The sequence below is a fragment of the Gambusia affinis genome, linkage group LG19 (genome assembly GCF_019740435.1).
Source record: "Gambusia affinis linkage group LG19, SWU_Gaff_1.0, whole genome shotgun sequence".
Taxonomy (NCBI): domain Eukaryota; kingdom Metazoa; phylum Chordata; class Actinopteri; order Cyprinodontiformes; family Poeciliidae; genus Gambusia; species Gambusia affinis.
The window spans coordinates 6558832-6584163 of NC_057886.1; the positions used below are offsets into that span (position 1 = coordinate 6558832).

Below are 25332 nucleotides of genomic sequence, written 5' to 3' on the forward strand. Positions count from 1 at the left end.
ATTGTAATATATATATATATATCCATGGATGTTGATGAATATAAGTGCCTCTTAACGGGTCCAATGTCTATTTGAGGGAGATGTTTCTCTGCTGGACTGTTTCCTTCGTCAACATTCTCTGGATGACTTTTGGCAGAGCTGGAATTGTACGACCAGCTTCCTTGGTGTGGGTTAAATGTCTGGAATGGTCTGCATAAATAAGATGTGAATTGTGACAGGGGTGGACATGTGTATGTGTTGATATAAAACAGTTACTGAAAATAAAAAGTTCAAAAAAAAAAAAAAAAAAAAAAAAACTTCGCCAAAAACCTCCTCCTTCGTCTGTTAACACCGGAGGACGACAGACGGACTTATTTGTACTTTTGTGACAGGAGCAGGCTTGGAGCCATTACAGCCAGAGGTGGCTGTATTCATTTACATAAATTTCCTCCTCCCATAACTCCTCCCATCAGGATAGGCTTCCACTCTGAGCCCCAGCGCTGGTTGGAAGAACAGGACGGCTTCCAACCAGCCCTCCCGTTCCTGTAAGGAGCCACCCTGGTCCTGTCCAACTTTTAAAACCCAGAGATTTTGTGCTTTTATACCCTTGTTCTTAACTTCTTTTAGTTTAAACTGAAGAATTGTATTTTTTAAAGGAAAAGAACATTTCTGTATAAATGTAAAATGCCATGTTTTTTAAATGTTCTAAGTAACAATAAAAAATTTTCGAAAGAAAAAATAACTCCTCCCAAAGTTATGGGAGGAGGAGAGGAGAGAATTGATATTTCAGCTGCCTGAAACAATCCATCCCCCCTCTATAACATGGGAACAAATTAATTTACAAGAAAGGGTTTAACTGTGATTTATATAATTTAATCTTGTGTAAACAAGCTATATGATCCTCCAGCAGTTGGAATATAAGGAAATCTAAAGTGATTGATTGTAGATTGTAATAGTGAAGACATGTTTTTCCAAAAAAATGTATTATATTTTTAGTTTCTTTCCTAGAATTAGTGTGACTTGTGCCTGAGGTGGTTCCATCAGGTGTGTGTGGGAAGCCCATCAACTGAAAAAACATATCACTGCTTTGCATGTTTGCCTTATTTTCTTGAGTTTGCTGTGTTGGTTAATGGTTAATAAATTACATTTTGAAAATTGTTTGATATTTATACTTACAAGACTTTGATATAAGGCAGCTATGGAAAGATAGTTTAAATCCCAAGGCCCCTTATCTTTGAGAAATGAAGAGCAAATATTTCCAAAGCACAGTTAAACCCTTTCTTGTAAATTAATTTGTTCCCATTTTATGGAGGGGGAACGGATTATTTTAGGTGGCTAAAATATTCGGTTCCCCCCTCATAACTTTGTCAAATAAAGAGAAAATGCTGCCAAACTTACATGATTTATTATTGGTGATGAGAGGGGCTCAGAGGGGAAGCCTGCCCTAATGCTCCTTCCCTACTGCCACGTCGCCGCTGCTTTGTAGCTGTGTCCTTGTGATATGCATCTTCGCTGTTTTTCTACCTGCCATCCAGACCATGTGATGTGGTCTGCCACATTCCAAAGGAACTTTCCAAACCCTATGATGACCAACCTAATGGGATGATCTGCCATCAACCAATGAGGTCAAAGCATGGACTTTATCGATGCTTTTCATTGGCTGATGCACTTGCTCCCTTGCATCTTTCATATATGTCTGCGTTTTATAATAGTGCAGCAGGCAGTCACAAGCATCACTCGGAGAAGTACTGGCTCTGCTGTGTGGTTGCTGTTTTATAGCTGTACTTCAATCCAATTTACTCTGTACCATCGAAACCTTCATTTTTTCATGCACTTTAATCAAATGAGAAAACATTCATAATTCTCTCTTTAGATTGTTCTTCCGTTCTCCTGTGTTTTTCGGGTCTTAACTCTTCAAACTTCAACTCATTTCAACAATGCGAATATCAAAACGTTTAACTTCTGGTGAATTGTAACTATTGGTAATTTCAGCTATTATACTTTTTGGAATCATTTAAACTTAAATACACTGTAATTCTTCAGAATTCAGCAAAAATTTTGTGCTCCTGGTTTTCTCTGTCGTGGAAAAAATACTATTTCCAAGCAGTTCAGGCAAAATCACTCAGTCAGGTTTATTCGTATATTGTACACAATACAGAGAGCTCATAGACAATCAGTAATAAAGTTCCCCCCTCATAACTTTGTCAAATAAAGAGAAAATGCTGCCAAACTTACATGATTTATTGTTGGTGATGAGAGGAATAAACACAGTTAAAGACTCGGTGAATTAATTTGTTCCCATGTTATGAAGGGGGAACGGATTATTTCAAGCAGCTGAAATATCCATTCTCTCCTCTCCTCCTCCCATAACTTTGGGGAATAAAGAGCAACTGTTTCCAAATTCTCAAAAATTGTTATGTGCGATAGCATGTAGTAGCCTATACTAGAAATTTCCTTAATCCAGTAATCTGTCATATTTTACATTGGAACAGGATTTACCAGAAAGTCTACACTCTCATCTTTTCAGGAAGTCTTAATTTTTGTGCCTTATCAGCCAGCTACCATCCTCTTATATCAGCAATGAAAAACTATAAATACATACATGTTGGAAAATTGTGTTTGGTGACTGACATTTATTTCTGTCAGGCTGAAGTGACAAAAGTTGGAGAAAGACCGATTCTCTTGGCATTTAAAATAACACAAAACAGCGTAAAAAGACCTCGTTTATTTAATTACTTTACAATTTTGTAAACAACAGCTGCCGGTTAAACTAAATGTTACAACCTTGACATGATTACCTGAGTTCTTTTTACTGATAAATCGATCAGAAGCGCCGTGAAAATGATCACATCCGCCTCCCTGGCTGCAATGCGCGCCCCCGACACAGGGGGACAGAATTTCGCACAAGAACTCTCTGGTTCTGACGCAGCTGTAGAAAACAACTTCCAACCTTCTACATGAAACCCAAATAGTTCTTTTGGTGAGAATTCATAAGCATTTCATTTAACATGACTAGCAGATGTGACCTTATTGTAATTTTTCCATGATACAGTTTACTAGTCTGCCTACTCCATTCAAAATGTTAAGCTGTCTTGAATTGAATCGGCTTTTTCCATCTCCTATGGTTTCTCTATAATCATAATTTAAGCTTAAACATGGCCGTTGTTTGGGCTTCGTCATCTTTAGTGCCCATGGAAGATATTTCCAGACAAATCTGCTATTTTGAAATCATGATTCAAAATAGCAGAATCATGATTCTGCTATCTCCATCTGTACTCGCCCGGTGCAGATGGAGTTCTTCCGTCCTGAAGTTTTCCTGACCATTTTAATTCTGAGCTCAACCATCAATGCAAGAAAATGTCCCAAACCATGCCGCTGTGACGACGCCAAACGAACAGTGGCCTGCATCGGCAAAAACTTAACGGAGTTTCCCCTGGGAGTATATGAGGTGAGGAACTTCGACCGTGTTTACAGTCTGCTGTTCACATTTTGCACGTTTTTGTACCTACATTTGGGTTTCAGCTGCTCTTAAGAAGCATCACCCAGCCATTTTTTTAATTTTTTTTGGGCAATAAGTATCAAATAGGGAAACGTATTTTGTGGTACCAAGAAAACGAGCCGTTTGAAAAACCTTGCAATTGCTTAGTCACGTCCTTACCTAGCAACACCAGCAGACCCCAGCCTGTCACCTAGCAACCCAAGACCTCCAGCATGTCTGGTCATCTGGTTTTACCGCTGCATGCGCTGTACAATGGCCGCTGGAAGTGACAAGTGTTTAGTTGTTGACTTACCATCCATAAACCACTCACTGTAGTCTTGTTAGTTGCACATCTGTTTTTCACCTGTGAGTGTAAACGTTGGGTTCAGGGTGTCAAAATAAGCAGAACTGAAATCTCAATATCTAAGAATGATTTTGGGCAAAAACAAAATGTAATGAACATGTTTTGTAAAGCCCACAGACCTAACCTAACCTGTTTAAGGAACTGCAGGTCGCTTTAAGAATCAAATATTAACCTGGGAATATTGTGGGGTCCAATAAGCGTTCTAGACAAGCATCTGAAGACAGTAGGCGGGAAAAGTTTAGGAAGATAAGCTCAGGCAGAAAACCTGCGATGGAAGTTTATCAAATAGAGACTTACGATTTAAGATGCACAGCAGCTTTCTTTCTCTCTGATTTCTCCTCCGTCCCCCCAGACTGACGCCCACCAAGTCTCCTGTGAGAGCCGTGGTCTTAACAAAGTCCCTCGGGGCTTCCCACCCGGGACGCAGTTGCTCAATCTCCGTGGCAACCGCTTCCATTTCATCCCCGCCAGAAGCTTCCCGGGCACTGGCCAAGTTGTGTCTCTGTACCTGGACTTCTGCAAAATCCACAAAATCGAAGCTGGGGCCTTCCGTGGAATGAGGAACCTGGTGTATTTGTACCTGTCTGACAACGACCTCACGTCTTTGGAGCCCAAAGCTTTGGCTGGACTCCGAAACCTCGTCTATCTTCACCTGGAGGGGAACCGGCTGGCACAATTCCCCGGAGCAGGTCGGATTAAAGTTCCCAAAATTGCAATTGTATCCATGCAAAGAGCCAAAGTAGAGTTGATGTTCACTTTTTCCTCTGCAGCTCTGTCACTCGTACTGAATTTGTCCGTCTTGCATCTGGAGCGAAACGCCATCTCGAAACTGGAGCCTGCTGGCTTACTGTCCTCAGCTGCTCCGTCGCTGATGAAGCTCTATTTAAGGAGTAACGCCATCGATGGAATCGCCAAAGGCGCCCTGAACTCTGCAAACATCGAAACGCTCCACCTGGATTCAAACCGGCTGACCCGGGTGCCGTCCGACGCTCTGACTGACACGCCGAACCTGACGGAGCTGAGCCTGTCTCGAAACCCGGTCCAGTGGCTCGGACCCGGGACCTTCCAGGAGATGTCGCACCGTCTTCAGAGGCTTTACATGAATCAGATGGGGATGGAAGAGGTAAAGATTATGACGGACGCCTACATTTGTGTGTTTGTTTTTTCTTCTTGGCTATTGAAATGAAACAGAAATTGTCTGAAATTGCTGGGATTATTTGATTTCAAAAATTGCTGAAAAACGTATCACAATACAAGTGTTTCATTTCAGTCAGTATCAATAATTATTGATTACCGTAGTTTAAAAATATATATATATGTTAAGTGTCTGAAATATTGCCAAACCGGTGACGTTTTATCCACATTTTTCACTCCACTGTGTTGTTTTTTTATTTTTTTATTTTTTTAGAGACTATGAGGCACAGTGACAAAATCTGAAACTGCTGCTGCTCAAGTTACTCACCAGGTTGTCGCTAGGTAACCAAAGAATGACTGAGTTGCTAGGTAACAGAAGAGCGAGTGAATTATTTGATGTGACAAGTCCAGTGGCTAAAGTCTTTCCTCTGCCTACATCCCCCAGAATGCTGTGTGGCTCTCGGAGTTCAGTGAAATCATTTAAAATTCCATCAGACATTATATCTATTGATATTGATCACATATCAATCGTGATATATGTGGTTATTGATTAACTGCCAAGCTCTACGCACATAGAGTGTATGTGACAATAAATATTGAATAAAAACGTACAGACGTCCGATGACGGTCCACCTGCATGGGTTTAAATAAATCTTGTATCTGTGGCTAGATGCCGAAAGAGGCTCTGCTGGGCCTGGGTCCACGTCTGAAAGTTCTGACCGTGAGAGGAAACCAGCTGAAGACGCTTCCGGACCTGAGCCCGCTCAGCGGCCTCGAGATGATCGACCTGCGGGACAACCCTCTGATCTGTGACCTGCTGGCCCTGCGAAGGTCAGTGCATTTACCAGGAAGCCGGTTCCTGTGACAATCAAAAATATAAAAAAAATTCTCTGATTTGGCAGTAAGATGGTTGATTCAGCCTTTAAAGCCCATACATTTTCAATCTGATTGAGGTTTGGCGAAAGCTGTGCGGTGGCGCATGTGGGGAAACTTTATACAGTGGGTTGTTAAGAAGAAAGAAATGACCAAAACCAAGCAGAAGAAGATTTTAACCAATTGGGTGTGGCCAGAGTTTGGTCAGTCGTCAACAGATGTAACTGGATGTTCCAGCAGGACATTGATCCCAATTGCAACTGCAACCGAGTCGTTTTCCAATGTCTGAACTTCTTTGTTTCGTTCGCTCAGGTGGATGGAGAGAGTGAAGCTGGACGTTTTAGCAACATGTCGTCACCCTCTAGAGCTAAAAGGTCAGAAGGTGATGGACACCAACGGGTTTGCAACCTGTCCAGAAAGCACAACTTCTCCGACTGAGGCGGATCCTGTAGGACCCACAGCTGCAAGACTTAAATCCACCAGAGCGAAGCAGGAGGCCAGAAAAGCTCAAACCACCCAGTGAAACATCAGTAGGTCAAAGAACAAGAAGATGAACAAAACAAGGGGAGGGAATTGAGTTTGTGGGGTTTTTTTTAGTATCAATACACAATACACTAAAGTAATTACTTTAGTGTTTAACCATAAAGTAACTTTTGTTTCACTCAAATGGAAACACATGCAGTACATGGTTGGGTAGAGGTCAAAATGCACTATGAATATTTATTTCCGGTCATATCTTTATCTTGAGAAGAGACCCGGTTTTCTTTATCTGTCGTTGACATATTTTGTTGGACTTTTGCTGTCAAAATATGTCAAAGGTGTGGAAAGTAATTACATTCAGTCGTGTTCCTGTAACCAAGTGCAATCTGTTTGTACACTGGACTCTTTTGAAGTTGTGTAGAAAACTTGAACTTTTACTTGTTTGCTTTGATTAAAGTATTTTATTCAGCTACGTTTTAAATAATATCCGTTAAAGAGTAAAAATACATGTAAAAAGACTGCAATGATTCTTCAGCACCATGACCTTGTAAACACTGAATAATATTTTAAAATGACACCTACTACCTCTCAAGCATGACGTCCTGTGCTAACATGGTTCGATTTGAGCCAAATTTTTATTTATAAAGTTCATAATTTAATCAAAAGCTGTTTGATACTGACATGTACTATTTTTCCTTTGTGAAATCCATCTGTGGAACTTTCTTCTGCTGATAAAAGAGTACATTTTTCTTAAAATAAAATTGTATTGAGGATTATTTTTTGCTCTTATTTGTGTAAATTTTTACACTTGGTAACTTGTATTTAAGTAATATTCTGTACTCTTTCAACCTATTTTTTTCACTTTGAATGCTGAGTCTGGTTCTCTTTCAACAATGACCCCCCGTCTTTTCCTCAAAGATGGGGGCCAAATGTTTACTAATGCTTACTAATGTTGAGAGCTTCCTCTGTCTTGTGCCTCTTGTGAGATCATCCATCAAACACACACCAAGGAGAATAAAAAGTTTTTTCAACTGCATAGCATTTAAGAACATTGTGTCTTTTTGGAGCCCTGAAATGAAAGCCTACAAGGTTTTTATCGTCATTCTACAACAGTTCTCACTTTAGGGAGAAAAAAATGGAAGGTCCATAAAATGTTAGCTCACCCTTAGTGTCATAATATCAGTAGTCCCTGATGTTGTGTACCGTGTGGGGTTCCATGGTGTAATGGTTAGCACTCTGGACTCTGAATCCAGCGATCCGAGTTCAAATCTCGGTGGAACCTAACTTTTATTTTCACCCAAATCTTTGTGGGATTCTTTTTTTGCGGATTATTTATATAAAATTATTTTTTTACAATAACTCTCAGTCACTTAACCCAAATTGTGGGCAAATATTCACAAAGAATACTTAAGTTCGAAACAAGCTAAACGGAAACTGTCGTAATTTCCGACTGGGTGAATAGACTAAGCTTCCCGGCTTATCCAAGATGGCAGCAGCGATGGATGTTGACACACCAAGCGGTACTAACAGTGGAGCTAGCAAGAAGCGCTTCGAAGTCAAAAAGGTATCTTTGTTTAAAGCAGCTACGATCAAATTAAATAAATGTTTCACGTCATTAGCTGTGGCAGAATGTCGTGAGCTACAGCTCAGTCTTACGAGCTGCCTGAGCTCTCTCAAATACAGCTAGCATTAGCTACAAAACTGCTAGCATAGCACATTGTGAATTTAAATACGTCATACTTGTACAAGAAACTTTGAACGTATTATGTGTTAAATTCAACCACTTATCTTTAGTGTCTCTTTGCTAATAACCATATTTAGCTAAAGCAGATAAACAGCCCTTGACTAAAGATAAAGCAGTGCTAGCCTGCATGCTAAATTAGCTTAGTCAGCTAGCTTCAACTGTCAAGATTTCCCAAACTATAAAGAAATTCAATTGTTTGCGCTCTTATTATATTTTTTGTATCTTTGTTACTTCTTAACGTTTATTAAACATTACCAAGGTCATCTTCAGTTTATTTAATTTAGTGTTGGATGGGTTAGCGTGTCTGTGTAGGTTGTTTTTTTTTTTTTGGGGGGGGGGGGGGGGGTTAACAGTCATTGTCCTAAACAGAGAAGTCAGATTCAAATCTCCGCTTTCATTCTTAAGACCCGATACAGTCACAGATTTGCGGTGTTACTGAAGTAAGAGTTGATGTATTGTAAGCTTTTAATGATACTGTCTCGTACTGGAAGACCTTTGAGGTTATTATTTACAGAAATGTCAGTCTTAATTAATTGTGGCGACGCTTATAGTGTGGTTTCAGCAGATTGAAAGACCACTTATCAATTCAACTTGGAGGACAACATTTTCTCCAGCTACCTGATATACCTCACCCACTAACAGACCCTATTGAAAAAATAACTTCTGTTACTGGTCATAATGTTTTGCACCTTCGGCCATCCGGATAATTTTCCCCATTTTGTTCATCTCCAGTGGAATGCTGTTGCGCTGTGGGCCTGGGACATAGTGGTGGATAATTGTGCCATCTGTAGGAACCACATCATGGATCTCTGTGAGTTCATTTGATTCTGACGTTGAACATCTTTGTCACAAGCTTTGTCAGGTTGCAACACAGTCCGACATCACTTCCTGTCTTCCTTCAGGTATAGAGTGTCAGGCCAACCAGGCGTCTGCGACGTCGGAAGAGTGTACCGTAGCCTGGGGTGTCTGCAATGTGAGTTTGCAAATATACATGAAAAACGTATTTTAAGAAGGCACTATGTTCATTCAAAACAGAAGAAAATCTTGTAAAGTTAATTGCTGTCATCAAGTTTCTTCCATTCTGGCTTTTTACTTGACTTATTGTTTTGTTTTTTTCCCCCCAGCATGCCTTTCATTTTCACTGTATTTCACGCTGGCTGAAAACCAGACAGGTGTGTCCTCTGGACAACAGAGAGTGGGAGTTCCAGAAGTGAGTATGATCGGCTTTCTGATTCCTAGCCTCACTGTGAATATTTCTGTTTGCTGCGAACCGCTGTACTGACGTCTCTTCGCCTGCCTCTGCCGTGTTTTCGCAGATATGGACACTAGCCATCGTACTGTTGACCCGGTTCCCCGCAAGCGTCGGCCTCCCTGCCTTTATATCCCTCCCTGCTTATCAGACTAGATGTTGTTTCCCACAGATTTGTTTTGGATTGTTTTGCGAGCTCCTAAATAAAGAGCAATGTTATCACAAACCCTGGATGACTTTTTAATGGACAGTGTTTGAATTATTATGAACTGAAATAAGATTTTATGTTTATTAGTTGGTTTATGCATCGTGGTGTCCACAAGACTCGCCGTGTTACAGGACAGTCGGTAATCCTGTGGCGGGAAGCCAGATTATTCAGCAATCTGGAATCAACAATTTGAAAAAATTTGACAAAATAACCTCCTAACCCACTCTTTGTTTAAACTGGGTTTATAGAACATCTGGTTCCGCATCTAGTTGGGAGAAGAAAAAAAAAAAAAGACACCTGACTCAGTAGGTCCAATCAGGTGGAGCCTAAGAGGCATTAACAAATTAGATTTAAATTGTTTTTGTTCATAATTTCTCATTGGATAAAAAAACAAAAAAGTTCCCTGGATTTACGTTGAAGCTTTATCAACCGTGTATATTTATATTTTAACTAATGTCGATGGTAAAATTTTGAGTTTGAGGCAGTAGCTCAAACTCAAAAAAAATTCCACTCAAATTTAAGGAGCCATGCAGCTTAGGTGTAAAGTTTCAGATTTTTCCTTTAAATTTGTGACATTTCATCCACATCAAGCCGAAAATACTACAAAATCTAATGCAGCTAATTCTAAATAGCTTTAAGTTTGTTTTTTTTTCTTCAAAAAAATGACAAAATTATGTGAAATGTCTCAGCGGAATGAAGGACAGGCTATATATATAAAAATAAAAAAAAAACGCAGATTTTTGCATCGAGTTTTTATTGTGATTCCCCCACCCCACCCACACAGAGTCAAACATGAACATTATTACTTTCTTTAGTATTATTAACAGTTCTGATAACAAAAAAAACGACAACACACCAAAGCTTGTGTGAGAGTTTTCGGCTGTGTTCAGAAAGTAAAACCAGAGGGAAAGCTTTACAACGTATTAAATGTTTGTAGAAACGGTAAAGAGTTGCAACGCAGAGGCTTTCAGTGCAGCTGCTCCAGATCGCGGTTAAGAAAAGGTCAACCTGCGGGTTAAACAAAGTCCAGGCTGAGACACGTCTGAGGTTACTGAAGCGTCAGACCGGGACTCTGGGTCGTCGGCTAGTTCAGATGTTGTTTGGTGCTAACAGGCTGATTGACAACGCTGTAAAAAGTTGCTCAATGTTTTTTTTGTTTGTTTTTTTCTTTTTTTTGGAACATCGCACCCGTTTACACATAATCAGCTCCCCACTTTGAACTAAACACAGTGAATAATTGTTGACAAGCGGCGCTCTCTGGATCGCTTCACCTTTTGGTCTCGTTCCCTCCGGCCGCCCCTTACGGTTGTGGGGAGGCTCCGAACTTGGCACTCAGCTTGGTGACCAGGGCCATGATTTTGGGGTTGTTTTGATACTTGGAGATGTTGGCCGGGTTCTGCGCCACATCCTGGAATGCAGCCATGACCTCAGGGTCCTGGATTTAAACGACAGACACCGACACGTTTAAATAAAAGGCACAAACAGCTCACAAATCACAGGTTTTTGATTAGATTACTCCATATCTTTAACATAAACAACAATAAATTTACATACCATGAAAAAAATAATTCTTTTTCCAGTAATTCAACAATAACTGAAATTTTTACTTTCTTTTTGGATAATTATGGCTAACATGTCACAAAATCTAACATTGAAATCCTAAGTGAAAGATATTTAACCTTAAAAAGGGAATTTTAATTAAAGGTGTGCGATACTGAATATTTTTGCATTGATCCGATATTGAGTATCGCCAGGACTAGTATCGCAGATACCGATACTTTTAAATAAAAAGTATCAACATTTTTATTTTTTCCTGAATTATTTTGGTTCAAACCACAGAGTTTGGGGAAAGTTTTTTTTATGTCTACAAAATATGTTTAATTACATGCTAACATGACAAACAAGAATATATTTATACATATATTTGAAAGCAAATCAAAACACCTCCAAGGTAGAGTAGAAAAAGTAGAATTAAAAAAAATTCCAAGAAGCAATCTGAAGCTAAAGTATCGGGATTACCATGATGGTATCGCCGTCACCGATACTGATACCTACTTGGTAATGATATTGTTGATATTTTTTGATATCAACAAAAGTGTAAATATAAAAAGGTTCACAAGCAAGAGGGAAAACGGTAAACCCCATTAAGGAGTTTGACAGAAATTCACAAGATAAAGAAGCATTTGAGTTCCTTCAGAACCATTATGGCCATGATTACTGTCTTTTCTTTTTTAAATATTCAAAATCAAAAACTCCATGTTTAGAAGCTAAGCGACTTTAAGTATTGTGAACCAGGTGGGTTGACACCGACGGCTTGGTGCTGATTTGACTCGCCTTCATGGCGTTGAGCAGCTCAGGATCCTTGAAGAGTTCACCCAGACCGGGCATACCACCAGGGGGCACTCCGCCCGGGAAGCCAGCAGCTCCTGTACAGGAACAAGCCCACCAACAATCAGGAGCAGAACTTCAGGTTTTCCAACAGGAAACAGCTGATTAATAACATCAAACAATGTGTAGAAGAAGAAAACATGCAGCCATCGTGCTCCCACTCTCACCCGGGAAGAATCCACCTCCAAACTGCCGGGCTTCCTCTTCCTGCAGTGATGAAACGCAGAAGGTGAACCATCTTGACCAGATTGTATTCAACAGCTTAAATATCCCTCCGACTCACCCTCTGTGCGCGCATGTGCTCCTCTCGGGCTTTCTTTATGCGCTCTTGCTTCTCTTTGATCTCCTTCTCTTCCCTCTTCCGCTCATATTTGCGTCTGTGCTCCATGATTTTATTAGCCTGACGACCAAGGTTTAAAAAGTTTAAAAAAAAATAAAAATTTTAAATGCAGGGTTTCTGCAGGCTTCACCAACTCAAATACAAAACATTTTAAGACCATTATGGATGAAATGTAAGACCTGTCTTGTGACAGAATGGATGTAGCATCGTACAAGTTGGCAGCAGAAGAGAGTCAGTGGCAAAGATCAAACTGGCAACAAATGTACACTTATCCATGGTAGACGCAAAACTCTAGGTAGCTAGCTAGGGCATGTTAGCAGCTAGTTAGCGGTAGCCTCCACAGCTTTGAGTCGCAGAACGCAATGAAGACGTCAGCGTGTGACTCAAACATTCGCCTGACAGAAAAGTCCCACAAGATAAATAACCTACGTAGAAACATATGAGTCAACAGTCCTACCAAAATTTAAGACCTGTGATTGACCTATTCAAGACCAACTTACAGTTTTGTACATTAATTTAAGACTTTTTAAGGGTGCACAGACATCCTGTTATTATTATTCCCTGCTTTGGTACCTTTGGCTGCACTTCCTTTAGCAGCGCGCTGGCGTCCTCGTCGTAGTCCAGCTTACAGGCTATGGCCAGGTCTTTGGCTGCCTCCTCCCAGTGACCAAGCAGCCTGCACGCACACGCACACACACACACGTAGCAAATTCACACAGAAGGCAGCAAATGCAGCAAAATGCGAAACGCTTCGTCACAAACTGGCATTCGGACTAGAACAGAGCTTTCTGTGTCTGATTTGTCTCAGAAGTCGGGGAGGATGATGGGAAAAAAAGTGGGATTTGCTAAATGTTGTTGTGGCCGACTGTTCTACATAAAACAAGCCGATAATAATCTGGTTAAAACACAAAGGGAAGACGATCAGAAATAATTTAGAGCACTTTCTGGCCACCGCTACTACATTTAGTTATGGATACTAAACTTTCCCCAGTCAGAATTTAGATTTCAACTGACAATTTTGTTGTTTTTCAAAGAGGAAATTCATAAATTTTGACATCAAAGTAAAAAGAATGTGTTGTAGAAAGCAGAACTACAGAATTATATTTTAATATAAATACATGTATAATTGTTCTTCTTCTTTACTATTATGTTGATGCATTCCATGAAGTCCCATTAAATACACTGAAGTTTGTTCATGTAACAAAATCACAGGATTTCGGCACATTTTGCAATTCAATCATTTCTAGATTTTCTTGTAGATTTTTTAAATGCTTTTTTTTTTTTTTTACTACTTTTTAACAAACTATCCCTTCACAAGTAGTCATCTCTTTAGCTATAGGTTCCATATATCATGAAATAAGAAAATGTCGTCCGATGATGGGGTCACATCACTGCTTATTTGCAATCCACGCTAATTTTATCTTAGTTATCATTTTAATTCTTAGAACTTGTGTCGTGCCAAAAGAGAACTGCAGTATCTCACGCTAAATGAGATAAATGAAATTCTCACGCTATATATATATATATATATATATATATATATATATATATATATATATATATATATATATATATGAAAGGAAAGACCACAGGATGGCTTACTAAGTCTGCATGGATTAAATATTAAAATCAAGTGGGATGTCATTTGAAATTATATTTTTTTAAAAACACTGCATTTTAGAAGTATTATTTTATAATTATTAACAAAACAGTAGAAAAGGCTTTTCCAGGCTTTTCTTGCTAAGTGTCACCTAGAAAATGATAAACGAAAATCCCAAACTTCTAGGGTCTTTATAGGAATCATATCAGATGAAAAAACAACATTCTAGTAAAACACATTTGCGTGTTTCACACTCAGGCTTAATGTTACGAAATACAATCAAACAGAAATGTCTGAAGAACCGGTTGAGTAGGGTTGCAGGTGTTTACACTGAGGGTTTGGTAATGTCACTGGTAAACACTGAATGATGCCTCAGCGGCGGCTGGCGGCTCTCTGGTACCTGTGAGCTTTGCCCCTCCACTTGTACGGCTGTGCAGAGTCTGGGTTGATGCTGATGGCTCTGTTGCAGTCTTTGATGGCTGCGTTGGGTTTCTGCATTTTGATGTACACACTGACACACAGACGGAAACATTTAGCGCGGGTTCAGAGCGCTCTACAGATGAGCTGTGGATTAACGTCGGCCCCACCGGGTCGCTCACCTCGCCCGCTTGGCGTACAGAATGGCTACCCGAGGGCTCAGCTTGATGGCTTCCGTGAACAGATCCAAAGCTTTCTGAAGGTCGCCTGGAATCAAAAACAGGAGCGGGTTGTTGATCGAAGATCCCTTTTTAAGTGCTGTGGATCGTTTTCATTCTGGTCCCTAGTGGATCTGAGTGGAGCCGACCTTCTCCGAGGGCGTTGATCGCTTCCATCTTCTTCTCGTTGGCTTGGTCCATCATCTCCTCTGTGACCTGCAGACAAGTCCGAATTATTTGTCTCTAGCCAACTCATGACAGGATGAAGTTTCAGTTTTAAACGTATTCGCTCGGTTTAAGAAGTGTGTCACCTCGATGTCGTCAAACTCTCCCATCTCCTGCGGATCATCTGTGTCCGGCTCTATCACTCCTTCGTTGTCGATTTCTAAAATGAAAGGAGAATTGTGTCTTTTCGTTTCCCCTGAAGTAAGAGAGTCCAGCCACCCTGACGTCTGTCAGTTTCCTAGCCTGTTAGTAAAACGCTGCTAATTGCATTGTACCTGAATGATCTAAAGTAAACTGTAAAAAATATTTGGTGTAGATCAGTGGCGTCAATTTTATTTTTATTTTTTTTTGTGTGTGTGATTCTTTGCCATAAAAATCAAAACGTTTCTGGTGCTGATTTAGGAATATTTGCACTTAAGAATTTCTATTACAGTACTCGCAAATAACTGTTGAAGTGAAATATACTGCCACCTGCAGGTGGGAGTTGGCATCCCTTAAAAAAACAGTTTTTGACCATTTTTTCTGGAAAATTTTCAATATACTCTTGTCATGCACAAGCACACAAAAAAAGAGGTGATTTGTTTATGAGTTAATTTCTGCGACCACAGTAAAACTGACATTATTGACTAATGTAATTTGGCAGTAAACAGATAAAAACCGATTGGATTTGATTAACATAATATTTAAGCACGCAACTGTTATCTTGAAGTTCTATTTATGCAATACCTCTGGAGTCTTGAGGGCCACATAAAAAGCTATGGCGGGCCAGATTTGGCGCCCGGGCCTTGAGTTTGACACATGTGGTGTAGACGATTAGACATGTCAAAGAAAGACGGTTCAACAGTAGGAAACAAGGTTTTATGACTGTTTTAAAATAATGAGTCACATTTGTCGCTTCCTGTGTTACATTCAAGTGTCTCGATTTGCTATTTTTGCATGAAGGATCCTCACCGCACACCGAACGGTGACGCTGTGATCAAAGCAGCACGGGGTTTATAAATAAAACGGATTCGAATCTCTTTGGTACCTATTTCACTCTCCTCGCTCTCAGATTCCACAGGGAGCTCAGGCTCTGGAGGCGCCGCTGCTGAGGGGGACGGCCCACACGGACAGCCACCCTAAACGTCGCAGAACGCCAATTAATAGCTTTCTTCTGTCTTTCCATGGACGTTTTAATGAAAGAAACAAAAAAGAAAAAAAACACATTTGGCAAGAAAAGATAAGCTGCACATCACCTGGCATGAGTCCTGTTTCTTAGCCGGAGGAGGGATATTTGCGCCCATACTGTGGGATAAAGTTATGAGGAATCAGTAAAGCATCAAAGCCAACACCAGCTTTATTTTTCAATTGTTGAATAGTGGTTTCTTAAAGCGTACTACGGTATTCCACCCGTATCTCTTGGCATATGGTTAAAATCAAAATGATCCATACCTCTTTACGGTTCTTCTGGGTTTTTTCCTCACAGGAAATGACACAGGCATCTCTCAGAAGACTTATACATCTTATAACATCTTGTTGTTATAAATATGTACATCCATCTCAATAATCAGTTGAAAAATGCTTATTCATATAACCTTACAGGGTACTCCACACTTTTAAGATTTAAGCCCCTTAATGCTCAACTACCTTTGTTTAAGCACAGCTTTGTGTTGGTCTGTCACTTGGATATAAATTGACTAAATAGTTTTAAGTGACAGGGGTATGACAACTTTAAAAAGACGCTGTAATGTTACAGATTCCCACCCGTAAATAAAAATATGTAATTTTGGTTCAAGTTATTAATGTGTACATAAAAATGCTTTACCACCACCCCCAATTTGAATGCTTTGAATGTGTTAGTCTACCACAGGCCCATAGAATGGTTAATATTCATTTTTGGACACCATTTGGATACCAATCCTAATGACTGTTGAGATTTGGGACTTCATTTTGCAAAAGGATGGTAAACATTATCCCTCCGTGTTTGGGAGTATTGTTATTTATTTCCAGATATATTTATTAAAATTTTTCCACCTCGATTTTTGAATTCACAGTCATGGATTTTCCTCATTCCTTTCCTAATTTATTCGTTGTCAATTTTGGCAGGATCAGTCCTCCATATATGTTATCGCAACACGGAGAAAACAAATGGCTACTGGTTTGTACTGGATGGTGGGCGGGTCAGAGCACGTGGTCAGCCCGCAGAACGTTAAAGACTTACAATATTACCGAGGACTAAAACAAAAATAAATGCATCCGATCTATTGATCTCATAAGCATTACATCCCTGGTAGGCTCGATCAGCGGTTATGTTTCAGAGATCCTGACCTCTGCAGCCAGGTGCGGAAGAATCCCATCTCCGGAAGGTGCAGGATCCCCGGATTAGACTCGCACATCTGCACGAAGCCCTTCAGCTCTGTCACTTTTCGTGGGTCCATGCTGGCGCCTCAAGGTCCAGCAGACGGAGCGCTGCGCGCGGCCTGGAGGCAGAATGAAAGGCAGCCAACAACTCAGCCAAGTGGGGCTTTGTTTATGTGCTGAGCTGTTAATACCCTCCGCGATAAGCTAGGCAGCGCTAGCATGCTGGCACGTAATGAACGTGAGCTACGAGCTCTGGTTAGTTTATTAAACAAACAATGCAGTCAAACCAAAAGAACGGGCACAACGGAGGTTCCAAAACAAATACATTTAGAACAACTTAAATAAATATTACAATAGCTGAAAGCGAGAACTTTCTGGAAATGTGGATCAGTGCGTGACGCTGACCCTTTGACGCATGAACACAACGCTGCGATATGCAGCGATGGTGAATGAAAGTCAGTATTTGCATGCTTTTGAGGAAATAAAAGTAAACACACCTGTCTGAAAATGCTTAGAGAAGAGAAGAAGCGCTGCAGAAGAAGGTAGCAGTCGTCTTTTTTTTTTTATCGCCACCAACAGTCTGCTTCGCTGGAGGTGGCGTCGCTCCGGTGTTTCATTCAGGCGAGAAGTCGGGCAGACTGAAACCAATGGGTAAAATTTTCCCCTCGTCAGGGTTTGTCAGGCAGATTTCACAGGCTGGCGTTGGCAACATGTCTTTGATAGAAATTAGTTGCGTCACGGACAAGAAATGTGTGATATATTTTTTTAAAATTTCCTAAACAAGTATTGCTGTTTACTTTAGAGCTAAAGCTTTGAACAAGACATTAGAAACACGTCCAAACCAGCCAACTGTTTTCTGTATGTGACATTTGGTTTTGATTAAATTATGCTTCGAAACAAGACCGTCGCCTTCTGAGGGAATCAGAATGGAGAGATGTTGATCCATTTAGTTATAAAAAATATCAATATAAAATAAGAAGTTTGGCTTCGTGTGACTTTTTACTTAAAAAGAGAGTAGTAAGTAAAAAGTAAGACGCAAGTCTTTCACTTCTCCAAAATCAGATCACAAGGGTGACATCCCTCTTCCCAGGAATATTTACAGCTTATTCTGTGGTATCTCAGATCAGAGCACGTATCTTAAAAAGCTTGACAATAGATGACACCAGTCAGTCAGTAGTCATGATTTAACAATAAGGAAGAAACGGGGCAAACGTGACATTTCATGACAGTTGGAGAGAAAATGACACAAATGCCCGTGTCATCAAATGTAATGGTCTTTAAGTCTTTTGGGGAAAATGGTAGTTAATTTTAAAATATTATTTCAAAATATGATGGCTACGCGTTCTCCGAGCCTGACAACCCAAACTTAGGGCAGCAATTCCACAAAGAGAACGAATGTGGCTAATAACGCAGCGAGCTAGCTGAGGCTACTGTCATCCACTGCGTAACTGTTGCTTTAGAGGAGTTTTGACGGTAAGTTAGATAAATCCCACATGCTGCCGTTGTTCGTTTAGATATAATTTATTGTCTGTTTTTGACTCTCTTCTGTCCTCGGCAGGACGTCATGCTGTGAGTGGTCCTCGGTATCCTCCAGCAGCAGCAGCAGCAGCTTTAGTAATGTTGTCCCCTGCCTGCAGCTTCACGCGGTCTGCCGTCAGGCTGCGGCCGCGGCGGACCCGAGCTGGAGGTGCGTCATCAAAATCACTTAATATAATTATTCATCTCACTAATCTGACAGCAAGAGCAATTAAACTCTAACTCGGGAATATCTATGTTGTATTTAAAGGGGGGGGAAAGATGTAAATAAGCCAAACTTTGGCATAACTTCAGCATAACTATACCTCCTCTCTCTGGCAGGGGATACTTAGTCTGATGTCCATTCCTACTCTGCTTCCAAGACTGTGAACATTTACATAAATGTGACTTCTTCGCTTTCTATTGTTAATACATTTGAAAAACACTCAAAAAAATCCACCTTTTCGTAACTGGGCATTTGTGTGTAGGCTTTTGAGGAAAGATTAATTTACTCACTTCAAGTTCTTTCCTCATTTTAGGTCGGGGGTGAAATAATATTTAGCGTTTAGGTTCTGCTGCGTCATTTAGCCTCCATATGAGCCTTGTTAAACATTGCTTAACGATTTTGTAATAGTCAACCACAGGGCTGGACGATTAATCGGATTAATCGTGACTGAGTGATTATTGAAATAATTGTCAGCTAATTTAGCTATCAATTAATCTTAACTGGAGTATGCAGACTCAAAAAAAGGAGTTTGCCGAAAAAACAACACAGTCATAATTGAGCCAAAACATTATAAAAATAAAAATGCATGTTGCATTTAAAATAATAATAAAAAAAATCCAATTTGTGTGTAAATATGTTAAACCCAGAACTCCTCAGCAGTTTTAGCTTCGCCTGGTTTAAATCCTCTAAAAAGAAACTCCTATGAAGCACCTTTTGTTATTCAGTCATTAATGGGTTTATCACAGTATTGAAAGTAGCTTTTTGCTGCAGACGCATCCTTTGCTACAAATGATCATGCATATGTTAAAGGAATGGTATGCTGTTGCATTTTAGGCAAGAAAATGTTCACTTTATTTAAAAAATAAATTCAATTATTCCATCTTTTAATGTATTCCAGAAATTGTATTAAAAAAACGCTTCAGTGGTTAATTGAAAAATCTTCAGAATGGAACGTTTCTTTTTATCTGATTAATCGATTAATCTTCAGAATAATCGATTAGTCGTCAGAATAAAATAATCGTTAGTTACCAGAAGATGCAAACTGGGAACATTTTTGGCGCTACACGCTGTGGATTTGCGTTGTGTTTGCTGCAGCTTGTGCATGGTGCCGCCATATTTCTGTGAAACCTGGAGATCTGAAACCAAAGACTGTCCCACCTCGGTACCTCGGCCAGCCCAGTCCTTTCACTCACCCTCACCTCGTCAAACACGGTGAGTGCCTTTTATCCTCGAATGCGGCTGCTCTTAGCCTTCGGATAGTTAGTCGTGTCAACCAAAGATGCTTGAGGCAGTTGGGAGTTCTGCTCTCTCTGCTCCTCAGGTGAAGTGACCCCAGGCTTAACCCAGACAGAGTTCGAGCTCCGCAGGCAGAAGCTGGCCCTGCTCATCGAGGCCCACGCAGACAAGCTGGGACCTTCCGCCTCGTCTGGGAACCACGTGGCCATCGTTTTATCCCATCCGATAAGCTACATGACCAACGACATCCCTTACCCCTTCCACCAGAACCAGGTTGGTCATCCCTTCAGCTTCTGATGACAGCGTCGTTCCCGTATGTCCCATCTGCTCCACAGCTGTCTGCCTCGTTTTTCTCAGGATTTCCTCTACCTCACCGGCTTCTTGGAACCCGACAGTGCCTTGGTTCTTTACGGGAGGGCTCGACCGGACCAGGCCATCTTGTTTGTCCCTCGCAGAGACCCGGGGAGGGAACTGTGGGACGGTCCGCGGGCGGGAAGGGACGGGGCAGCCGCTTTGACGGGCATAGAAAGAGTTCACAGTACAGAGGAGCTGGGTCTAGTTTTAAAGAGCCTTAAAGGTGAGTGAATGTAAGTGCAGAATGGCTCTAAAAGACTTCACACCTTTCTTAAAGCTACAGTAACCTTTTATTTGTACATCCTAACTCTCTTTAGCCTGCCACACTTGAACAGGCCGTATTTGTAATTTCTTATCTTTTTGAAAGGAAAAGAAATATAAAATTGAGTTTATTGAGCTTTACATCATGTTATAATGTTATTCCCTCATCAAAAACATTCCTGTAGTGTCGCTTTGATCCTTTCACCCATGTTTGAGAAATCCTTTAGTCTCCATGGCAACCAGTTGGGGCAGAAAGCCTGGGTGTACCCTAGCCCCGCCTTTGACGACAAAGCTCCTCCCTGAAGCTGTGATTTCCAAGCTTCCGCCTCATAGAGCAGCTCTCTCCCCCCACTCAGCTCCTTCAGACTAGCCAGCAACAGTTAGCAGACACCTGGTGGAGCTGCGCGTTTGCCGAGCTCGTTATACAAGCTTCTTCTTGTAAAAATGCAGTTAAAGAGACTGAGGCACAATTTCGAGACATTAAATAACAAAGTCAAATTTCTTTTAAGTCATTTATGGTATATGCAGCATTTTATTAACAAATTAAGTTAACATAGTTAGTTGGTTGTGCTGTAAAATAGCATTAGGGGGCTGGAAAACACACAATGCTGTGTTTTTAAATAATAAAAAAATAAATCACGGTTAAAATTTTTACCTTAATTTTTAATTATTTTCTTTAAATTCTCTTATGGTGCTCTTATCTCCTTCAGGCACCCAGCTCTGGTACAGCACCTCTCAGCCTGCCCACCCTCGGCTCCACCAGACTCATGTTCTCCCCTCGCTGGAAGCAGGTCCCGCCCCTCGTTCGCTCAGACCCCTCATTCACTCTCTCCGGGCCATCAAGAGCCCCGCAGAGGTATCACTTATGCGAGAGGCGGGTCGGATCACAGCGCAGGTGTGTCAGTAGTTTCATCTACAGAGCGTTACATTATTTTTGTTTGTTTTGTTTTGTGTAGTTTTCTAAGATTCGGTGCATTTTCTCTGGCTAAAACACCAATCAACGTTGTTTTCCTTCAGGCATTTAGGAGGACGATGGCGTTGTCACAAGGAGATGTCGACGAGTCGGTGCTGTTCGCTAAGGTAGGTTTTAGATTTGATGACCTCTGTTGTTTCCATAGTGATTTCTGCTCAGACCTGTCACGATAGTAAATCATGCTGGACGATAAATTGTCCCAGATGTTATTGCGATTAACAATAATATCGTCGCTTTGAGATGGGCTCACTTATCTAAAAAAAAAAAAGAAAGGGCGTGCTGTGGTGGCGTAGGGGATAGCACGACCTACATTTGGAGGCCTTCAGTCCTCGACGCGGCGGTCGCGGGTTCGATTCCTGGACACGGCCGACGTTTGCCGCATATCTCCCCCCCCTGTCTTTCCCCCTTCTTGTCAACCGACTTTCAAATAAGGGACACTAGAGCCCACAAAAGACCCCCTGGTGGTGGTGGGGGGGGAGAAAAAACAGAAGCGTAAGGCAGTGGACGCCTTTTCACCTCAGTGTAAACCTCACACAGACCTTCTTCTTCATCTATTATTTCTTTTTCCAGTTTGATTTCGAGAACCGGATCCACGGTGCCAACTTCCTGGCCTACCCCCCTGTGGTCGCCGGAGGAAATCGAGCAAACACTCTGCACTACATAAACAACAACCAGATCGTCAAGGTAATCACTACGTGAAGCTGCGGGGAAGACTTTTGGAAATTATGCTTGTTCTAAATAGTAGAGTTGTGGCTACAAAAGGACTAGTACAGCAAATATAAATGATTTGGTTAATGCTAACAGATCCAAAACAGAAAAGTTATGAGAAAAAAGACTGTGATATTTTTTTTCTTGTAATTTCTATAAATGTATGTTTTAATTGTCAAATGTCTTTTCAATTAGGACAGAAAATGTATATAAAAAACGTTCCCCTTTTGCTTTTAGGCTAAGTAGCTGTAAATTTAGATTCTGCATGTTATGTATCTCATCAGGACGGCGAAATGGTTCTTCTCGACGGAGGCTGCGAGTACTTTGGTTACGTCAGTGACATCACCCGGACGTGGCCGGTGAACGGGCAGTAAGTTTGACCGATTAGCTTAAAGAAGAACCAGAGATTCGAAATAGTTTGGCAATATATCTCTAAAACGGGAGATGCAGAGTTAAAATCCACCAAATGTTGGAAAGTATCAACTGTACCGTTGACGTCTCCGGTTTGGCACTTTGAACTAAGCAAGCGTTTTAAAGTTTAGTTCCCAGAGGAGTGACAGACTCACTGCAGCGTTGCGTTCGTCCCACTGTCCCGCCGCCAGATTCAGCGCCGCCCAGGCCGAGCTGTACGAGGCCGTCCTGGAGGTGCAGCGCTCCTGTTTGTCCCTCTGCTCCCCCGGCGTCAGTCTGGACCACATCTACAGCACCATGCTGGCTCTGCTGGGACGCCAGCTGAGGCGCCTCGGGATCCTGAGGGCCGGCACCAGTGACGCTGACGCGCTGCAGGTAAAACACCAGAGAGAATATCGGATCTGACTGGCCAGGGAGAGCATTTAGAGCAGTTTCAGATCTAATTAATACTAAGCAAACTGGATTTTGGACATTAGCATTTGACCATGTTGGTTCTCTAATCTGTGGGAATTGAACCTCACAGATCAATAAGCTGCGCCTGCCAGATGTGGTTAGAGGGAAACCTGTTTCTGCATAAAACTGTTCATCCATTAAACTGTGAGGTGCCGCGAAAACCTGCTGGGGTGGACAGATGACATGGGTTTCATATTCTACCGACTATACTGACAATTAATTGGATCAAAATGGTCAAATTCTGAAGATTTTTCATATTGAATTATTTGAAATACATTAAACGATATAAATAAACAAGTAATTCAGTTAATTTTTTAAATTTAAAACAATTATATTTTCTAGCCTCAAATGGAATAACAGAGCATTCCTTTAATAATTTGTATTATCACCTAAAAAATAACTGGATAGCAAAAGGCGATCAATAGGATAATCTAATTTATTTTATTTTTTTTAAATCTTAAACACAAATGTGTTTATCTTTTATACAGTTTTGGTTTTATAGCAGCACTGAATATGTTGTTCTTTCAGCAAACTGACATTTTTACTCCAGTTAATGATTAATGCATCACTAAATTAGTTGACAATTATTTCAATGTTTGATTAATCACAATTAGTCCGATTAATCATGATTAATCTTGTTAATCGTTTCAGTCCCACGTGGCTCACAGAGCGGTGGAGTTATTATTTTATTTATTTATCTTTACATAGAGCAGAAATCTTGATTTTGTCTTGGGCCCAGGCTGCGAGGAGGTTCTGCCCCCACCATGTTGGCCATTATCTGGGCATGGACGTCCATGACACCCCCGACTTGTCCCGCTCACAGCCTCTCCAGCCCGGGATGGTCATCACTATAGAACCAGGTACATCTGAACCTGAAGTCCACATTGCTAAACAACTCCAAACTGTATTAACACGACTTGAAGCGTCTAGTTTCTTTTTGCGACATTACAACTGCGAACTTCATTGGATTCTTGAACTGGATCTTGTTCTGGCGGATCGATGAAAACTGGGCTCAATGCAAATTTTATTTTATTTTATTTTTTAGATTTCGATGAAAAGATGAACATTTGACATGAAATTACAAATGGATGCATTTAATTTTGTGACGGGTCAAAATATCCAAGATATTCAAGCCTCTGTGTGTGTGACTTTTTTTAAAAAAAAGACCTTTACTAATCGTTTTCCACGCCACAGGGCTGTACATCTGTGAAGACAACGACCAGGCGCCGGAGCATTTCCGCGGCCTCGGTGTCAGGATCGAGGACGACGTGGTGATCCGGGAGAAGGGAGGACCTCTGATTTTGTCCAGTGGCGCTCCAAAGACTGTGGCTGAAGTAGAGAAGGCCTGTGGAATGGGATAGGCCAGGGATGGGTGGGAGAAACAGAAACCAAACCAAATGTTACAGATCGTGGACGGCTCATGCAGCATTCAGGCGCCTCAAGAAGCTCAGGACCTCAGAACGTGACAGCTAAACCCTGGATGGCATTAACTTTAGCGTAATCAGGGCTGCAGATGTTTAAAAATGGGCTGTTAGAGGCGAGAAACTTACCTTAAAAACACAATCAAGCACATCTGTGCCTTCAGTGACAGTTAAGGAGGCTCGAAGAGGTGAAAGTGGAAGATCGTGTAGCGTTAAAGTCTACATTGTTAACGTTTCAGTTCTGTGGCGACGCAGTAAGAACAATCCCGATCATGCTCTGAGCTTGCAGAAAGTTTCCACATAAATAATAGTAGTTCAATTAGAAACGCAATTTGTTTTCATTTATTTTCTTCTTATCTTTTGTTTATCTTGGCCAACCAAGGACAGGTCTTTATGTCCACAAAATTATCAGTCATTTTCATGCCGAATGACAAAGACTTACACCACCAAACGGAAATACAAGCTTTTACAAGCTTTTTTTTTTAAACTATCATATTTAATCAGTTATGAAGGAAGAGTGATGTGTTCAACATTGAGACTGAACTGGATTTATAAACTTCACTCCTCTTGAAAGAGTTGTACTGAAAGTTGGACCGAGTTGTTATGAATGCATGTTTGTCTTTTGCTTTAAAAAAAAAAAGTGTTCTCTTTAAGAACTTTGTTTTTGAGTTTCATAAAATATAAATATGCAGCTCTGGAAAAAGAAAATGGAGAAACCCCTTAAAATGATCAGTTTC

The 25332-nt window shown here is 40.8% G+C and overlaps 4 protein-coding genes and 1 non-coding gene across 6 annotated transcripts; 4 read left to right on the forward strand and 1 right to left on the reverse strand.

The window, feature by feature from the left end:
- The first annotated feature begins 800 nt into the window (after nt 1-800).
- Nucleotides 801-7331, forward strand: chadla (chondroadherin-like a). 2 transcript variants are annotated; one of them, XM_044100667.1, is made up of 6 exons: nt 801-1801; nt 3269-3427; nt 4174-4510; nt 4592-4944; nt 5626-5786; nt 6141-7331. In XM_044100667.1, the coding sequence occupies exons 1-6, from the start codon at nt 1613-1615 to the stop codon at nt 6349-6351; spliced, it is 1410 nt and encodes a 469-aa protein (XP_043956602.1). In that variant the 5' UTR covers nt 801-1612; the 3' UTR covers nt 6352-7331. The 2 variants fall into 2 exon arrangements, with proteins under 2 accessions (XP_043956602.1, XP_043956603.1); XM_044100668.1 differs by lacking the exon at nt 801-1801 and having other exon boundaries at nt 1862-3427.
- Nucleotides 7332-7518: 187 nt separating this feature from the next.
- Nucleotides 7519-7590, forward strand: trnaq-cug. The gene has a single exon. It is a non-coding gene; the product is annotated as a tRNA-Gln (tRNA).
- A 135-nt stretch (nt 7591-7725) lies between these two features.
- rbx1 (ring-box 1, E3 ubiquitin protein ligase) lies at nt 7726-9527 on the forward strand. The gene is made up of 5 exons (XM_044100672.1): nt 7726-7872; nt 8785-8863; nt 8955-9025; nt 9177-9262; nt 9369-9527. The coding sequence occupies exons 1-5, from the start codon at nt 7795-7797 to the stop codon at nt 9379-9381; spliced, it is 327 nt and encodes a 108-aa protein (XP_043956607.1). The 5' UTR covers nt 7726-7794; the 3' UTR covers nt 9382-9527.
- Nucleotides 9528-10246: 719 nt separating this feature from the next.
- st13 (ST13 Hsp70 interacting protein) lies at nt 10247-17733 on the reverse strand. Its single transcript, XM_044100671.1, has 13 exons — nt 17535-17733; nt 17005-17156; nt 15933-15981; nt 15725-15815; nt 14784-14857; nt 14622-14688; nt 14437-14521; nt 14238-14348; nt 12811-12913; nt 12181-12297; nt 12065-12104; nt 11844-11935; nt 10247-10944 (listed from the first exon to the last, which is right to left on the reverse strand). The coding sequence occupies exons 2-13, from the start codon at nt 17112-17114 to the stop codon at nt 10810-10812; spliced, it is 1074 nt and encodes a 357-aa protein (XP_043956606.1). The 5' UTR covers nt 17115-17156; nt 17535-17733; the 3' UTR covers nt 10247-10809.
- Nucleotides 17734-17858: 125 nt separating this feature from the next.
- Nucleotides 17859-25309, forward strand: xpnpep3 (X-prolyl aminopeptidase 3, mitochondrial). Its single transcript, XM_044100670.1, has 12 exons — nt 17859-18510; nt 18596-18724; nt 19874-19990; nt 20100-20287; nt 20372-20591; nt 21340-21524; nt 21647-21709; nt 22173-22286; nt 22595-22680; nt 22913-23096; nt 23914-24034; nt 24369-25309. Exons 2-12 carry the CDS (start codon nt 18655-18657, stop codon nt 24533-24535), a joined length of 1515 nt encoding a protein of 504 aa, XP_043956605.1. The 5' UTR covers nt 17859-18510; nt 18596-18654; the 3' UTR covers nt 24536-25309.
- The last annotated feature ends 23 nt before the right edge of the window (nt 25310-25332 follow it).

What these genes read in the sequence shown, in the direction of transcription:
- chadla (XM_044100667.1), top strand. Translation starts at nt 1,613, where the DNA reads ATGGACTTTATCGATGCTTTTCATTGGCTGATGCACTTGCTCCCTTGC. An exon ending in TTCCCCTGGGAGTATATGAG is followed by an intron (nt 3,428 to 4,173) that starts GTGAGGAACTTC and finishes CCGTCCCCCCAG; the next exon opens with ACTGACGCCCACCAAGTCTC. An exon ending in GACCTGCTGGCCCTGCGAAG is followed by an intron (nt 5,787 to 6,140) that starts GTCAGTGCATTT and finishes TCGTTCGCTCAG; the next exon opens with GTGGATGGAGAGAGTGAAGC.
- rbx1 (XM_044100672.1), top strand. Translation starts at nt 7,795, where the DNA reads ATGGCAGCAGCGATGGATGTTGACACACCAAGCGGTACTAACAGTGGA. An exon ending in AGCGCTTCGAAGTCAAAAAG is followed by an intron (nt 7,873 to 8,784) that starts GTATCTTTGTTT and finishes GTTCATCTCCAG; the next exon opens with TGGAATGCTGTTGCGCTGTG. An exon ending in GAACCACATCATGGATCTCT is followed by an intron (nt 8,864 to 8,954) that starts GTGAGTTCATTT and finishes GTCTTCCTTCAG; the next exon opens with GTATAGAGTGTCAGGCCAAC.
- st13 (XM_044100671.1), bottom strand. Translation starts at nt 17,114, where the DNA reads ATGGACCCACGAAAAGTGACAGAGCTGAAGGGCTTCGTGCAGATGTGC. An exon ending in TGGAGGGGCAAAGCTCACAG is followed by an intron (nt 12,914 to 14,237) that starts GTACCAGAGAGC and finishes GTGTGCGTGCAG; the next exon opens with GCTGCTTGGTCACTGGGAGG. An exon ending in AGCACATGCGCGCACAGAGG is followed by an intron (nt 12,105 to 12,180) that starts GTGAGTCGGAGG and finishes TCATCACTGCAG; the next exon opens with GAAGAGGAAGCCCGGCAGTT.
- xpnpep3 (XM_044100670.1), top strand. Translation starts at nt 18,655, where the DNA reads ATGTTGTCCCCTGCCTGCAGCTTCACGCGGTCTGCCGTCAGGCTGCGG. An exon ending in AGTTTTAAAGAGCCTTAAAG is followed by an intron (nt 20,592 to 21,339) that starts GTGAGTGAATGT and finishes TATCTCCTTCAG; the next exon opens with GCACCCAGCTCTGGTACAGC. An exon ending in AGTCGGTGCTGTTCGCTAAG is followed by an intron (nt 21,710 to 22,172) that starts GTAGGTTTTAGA and finishes TTCTTTTTCCAG; the next exon opens with TTTGATTTCGAGAACCGGAT.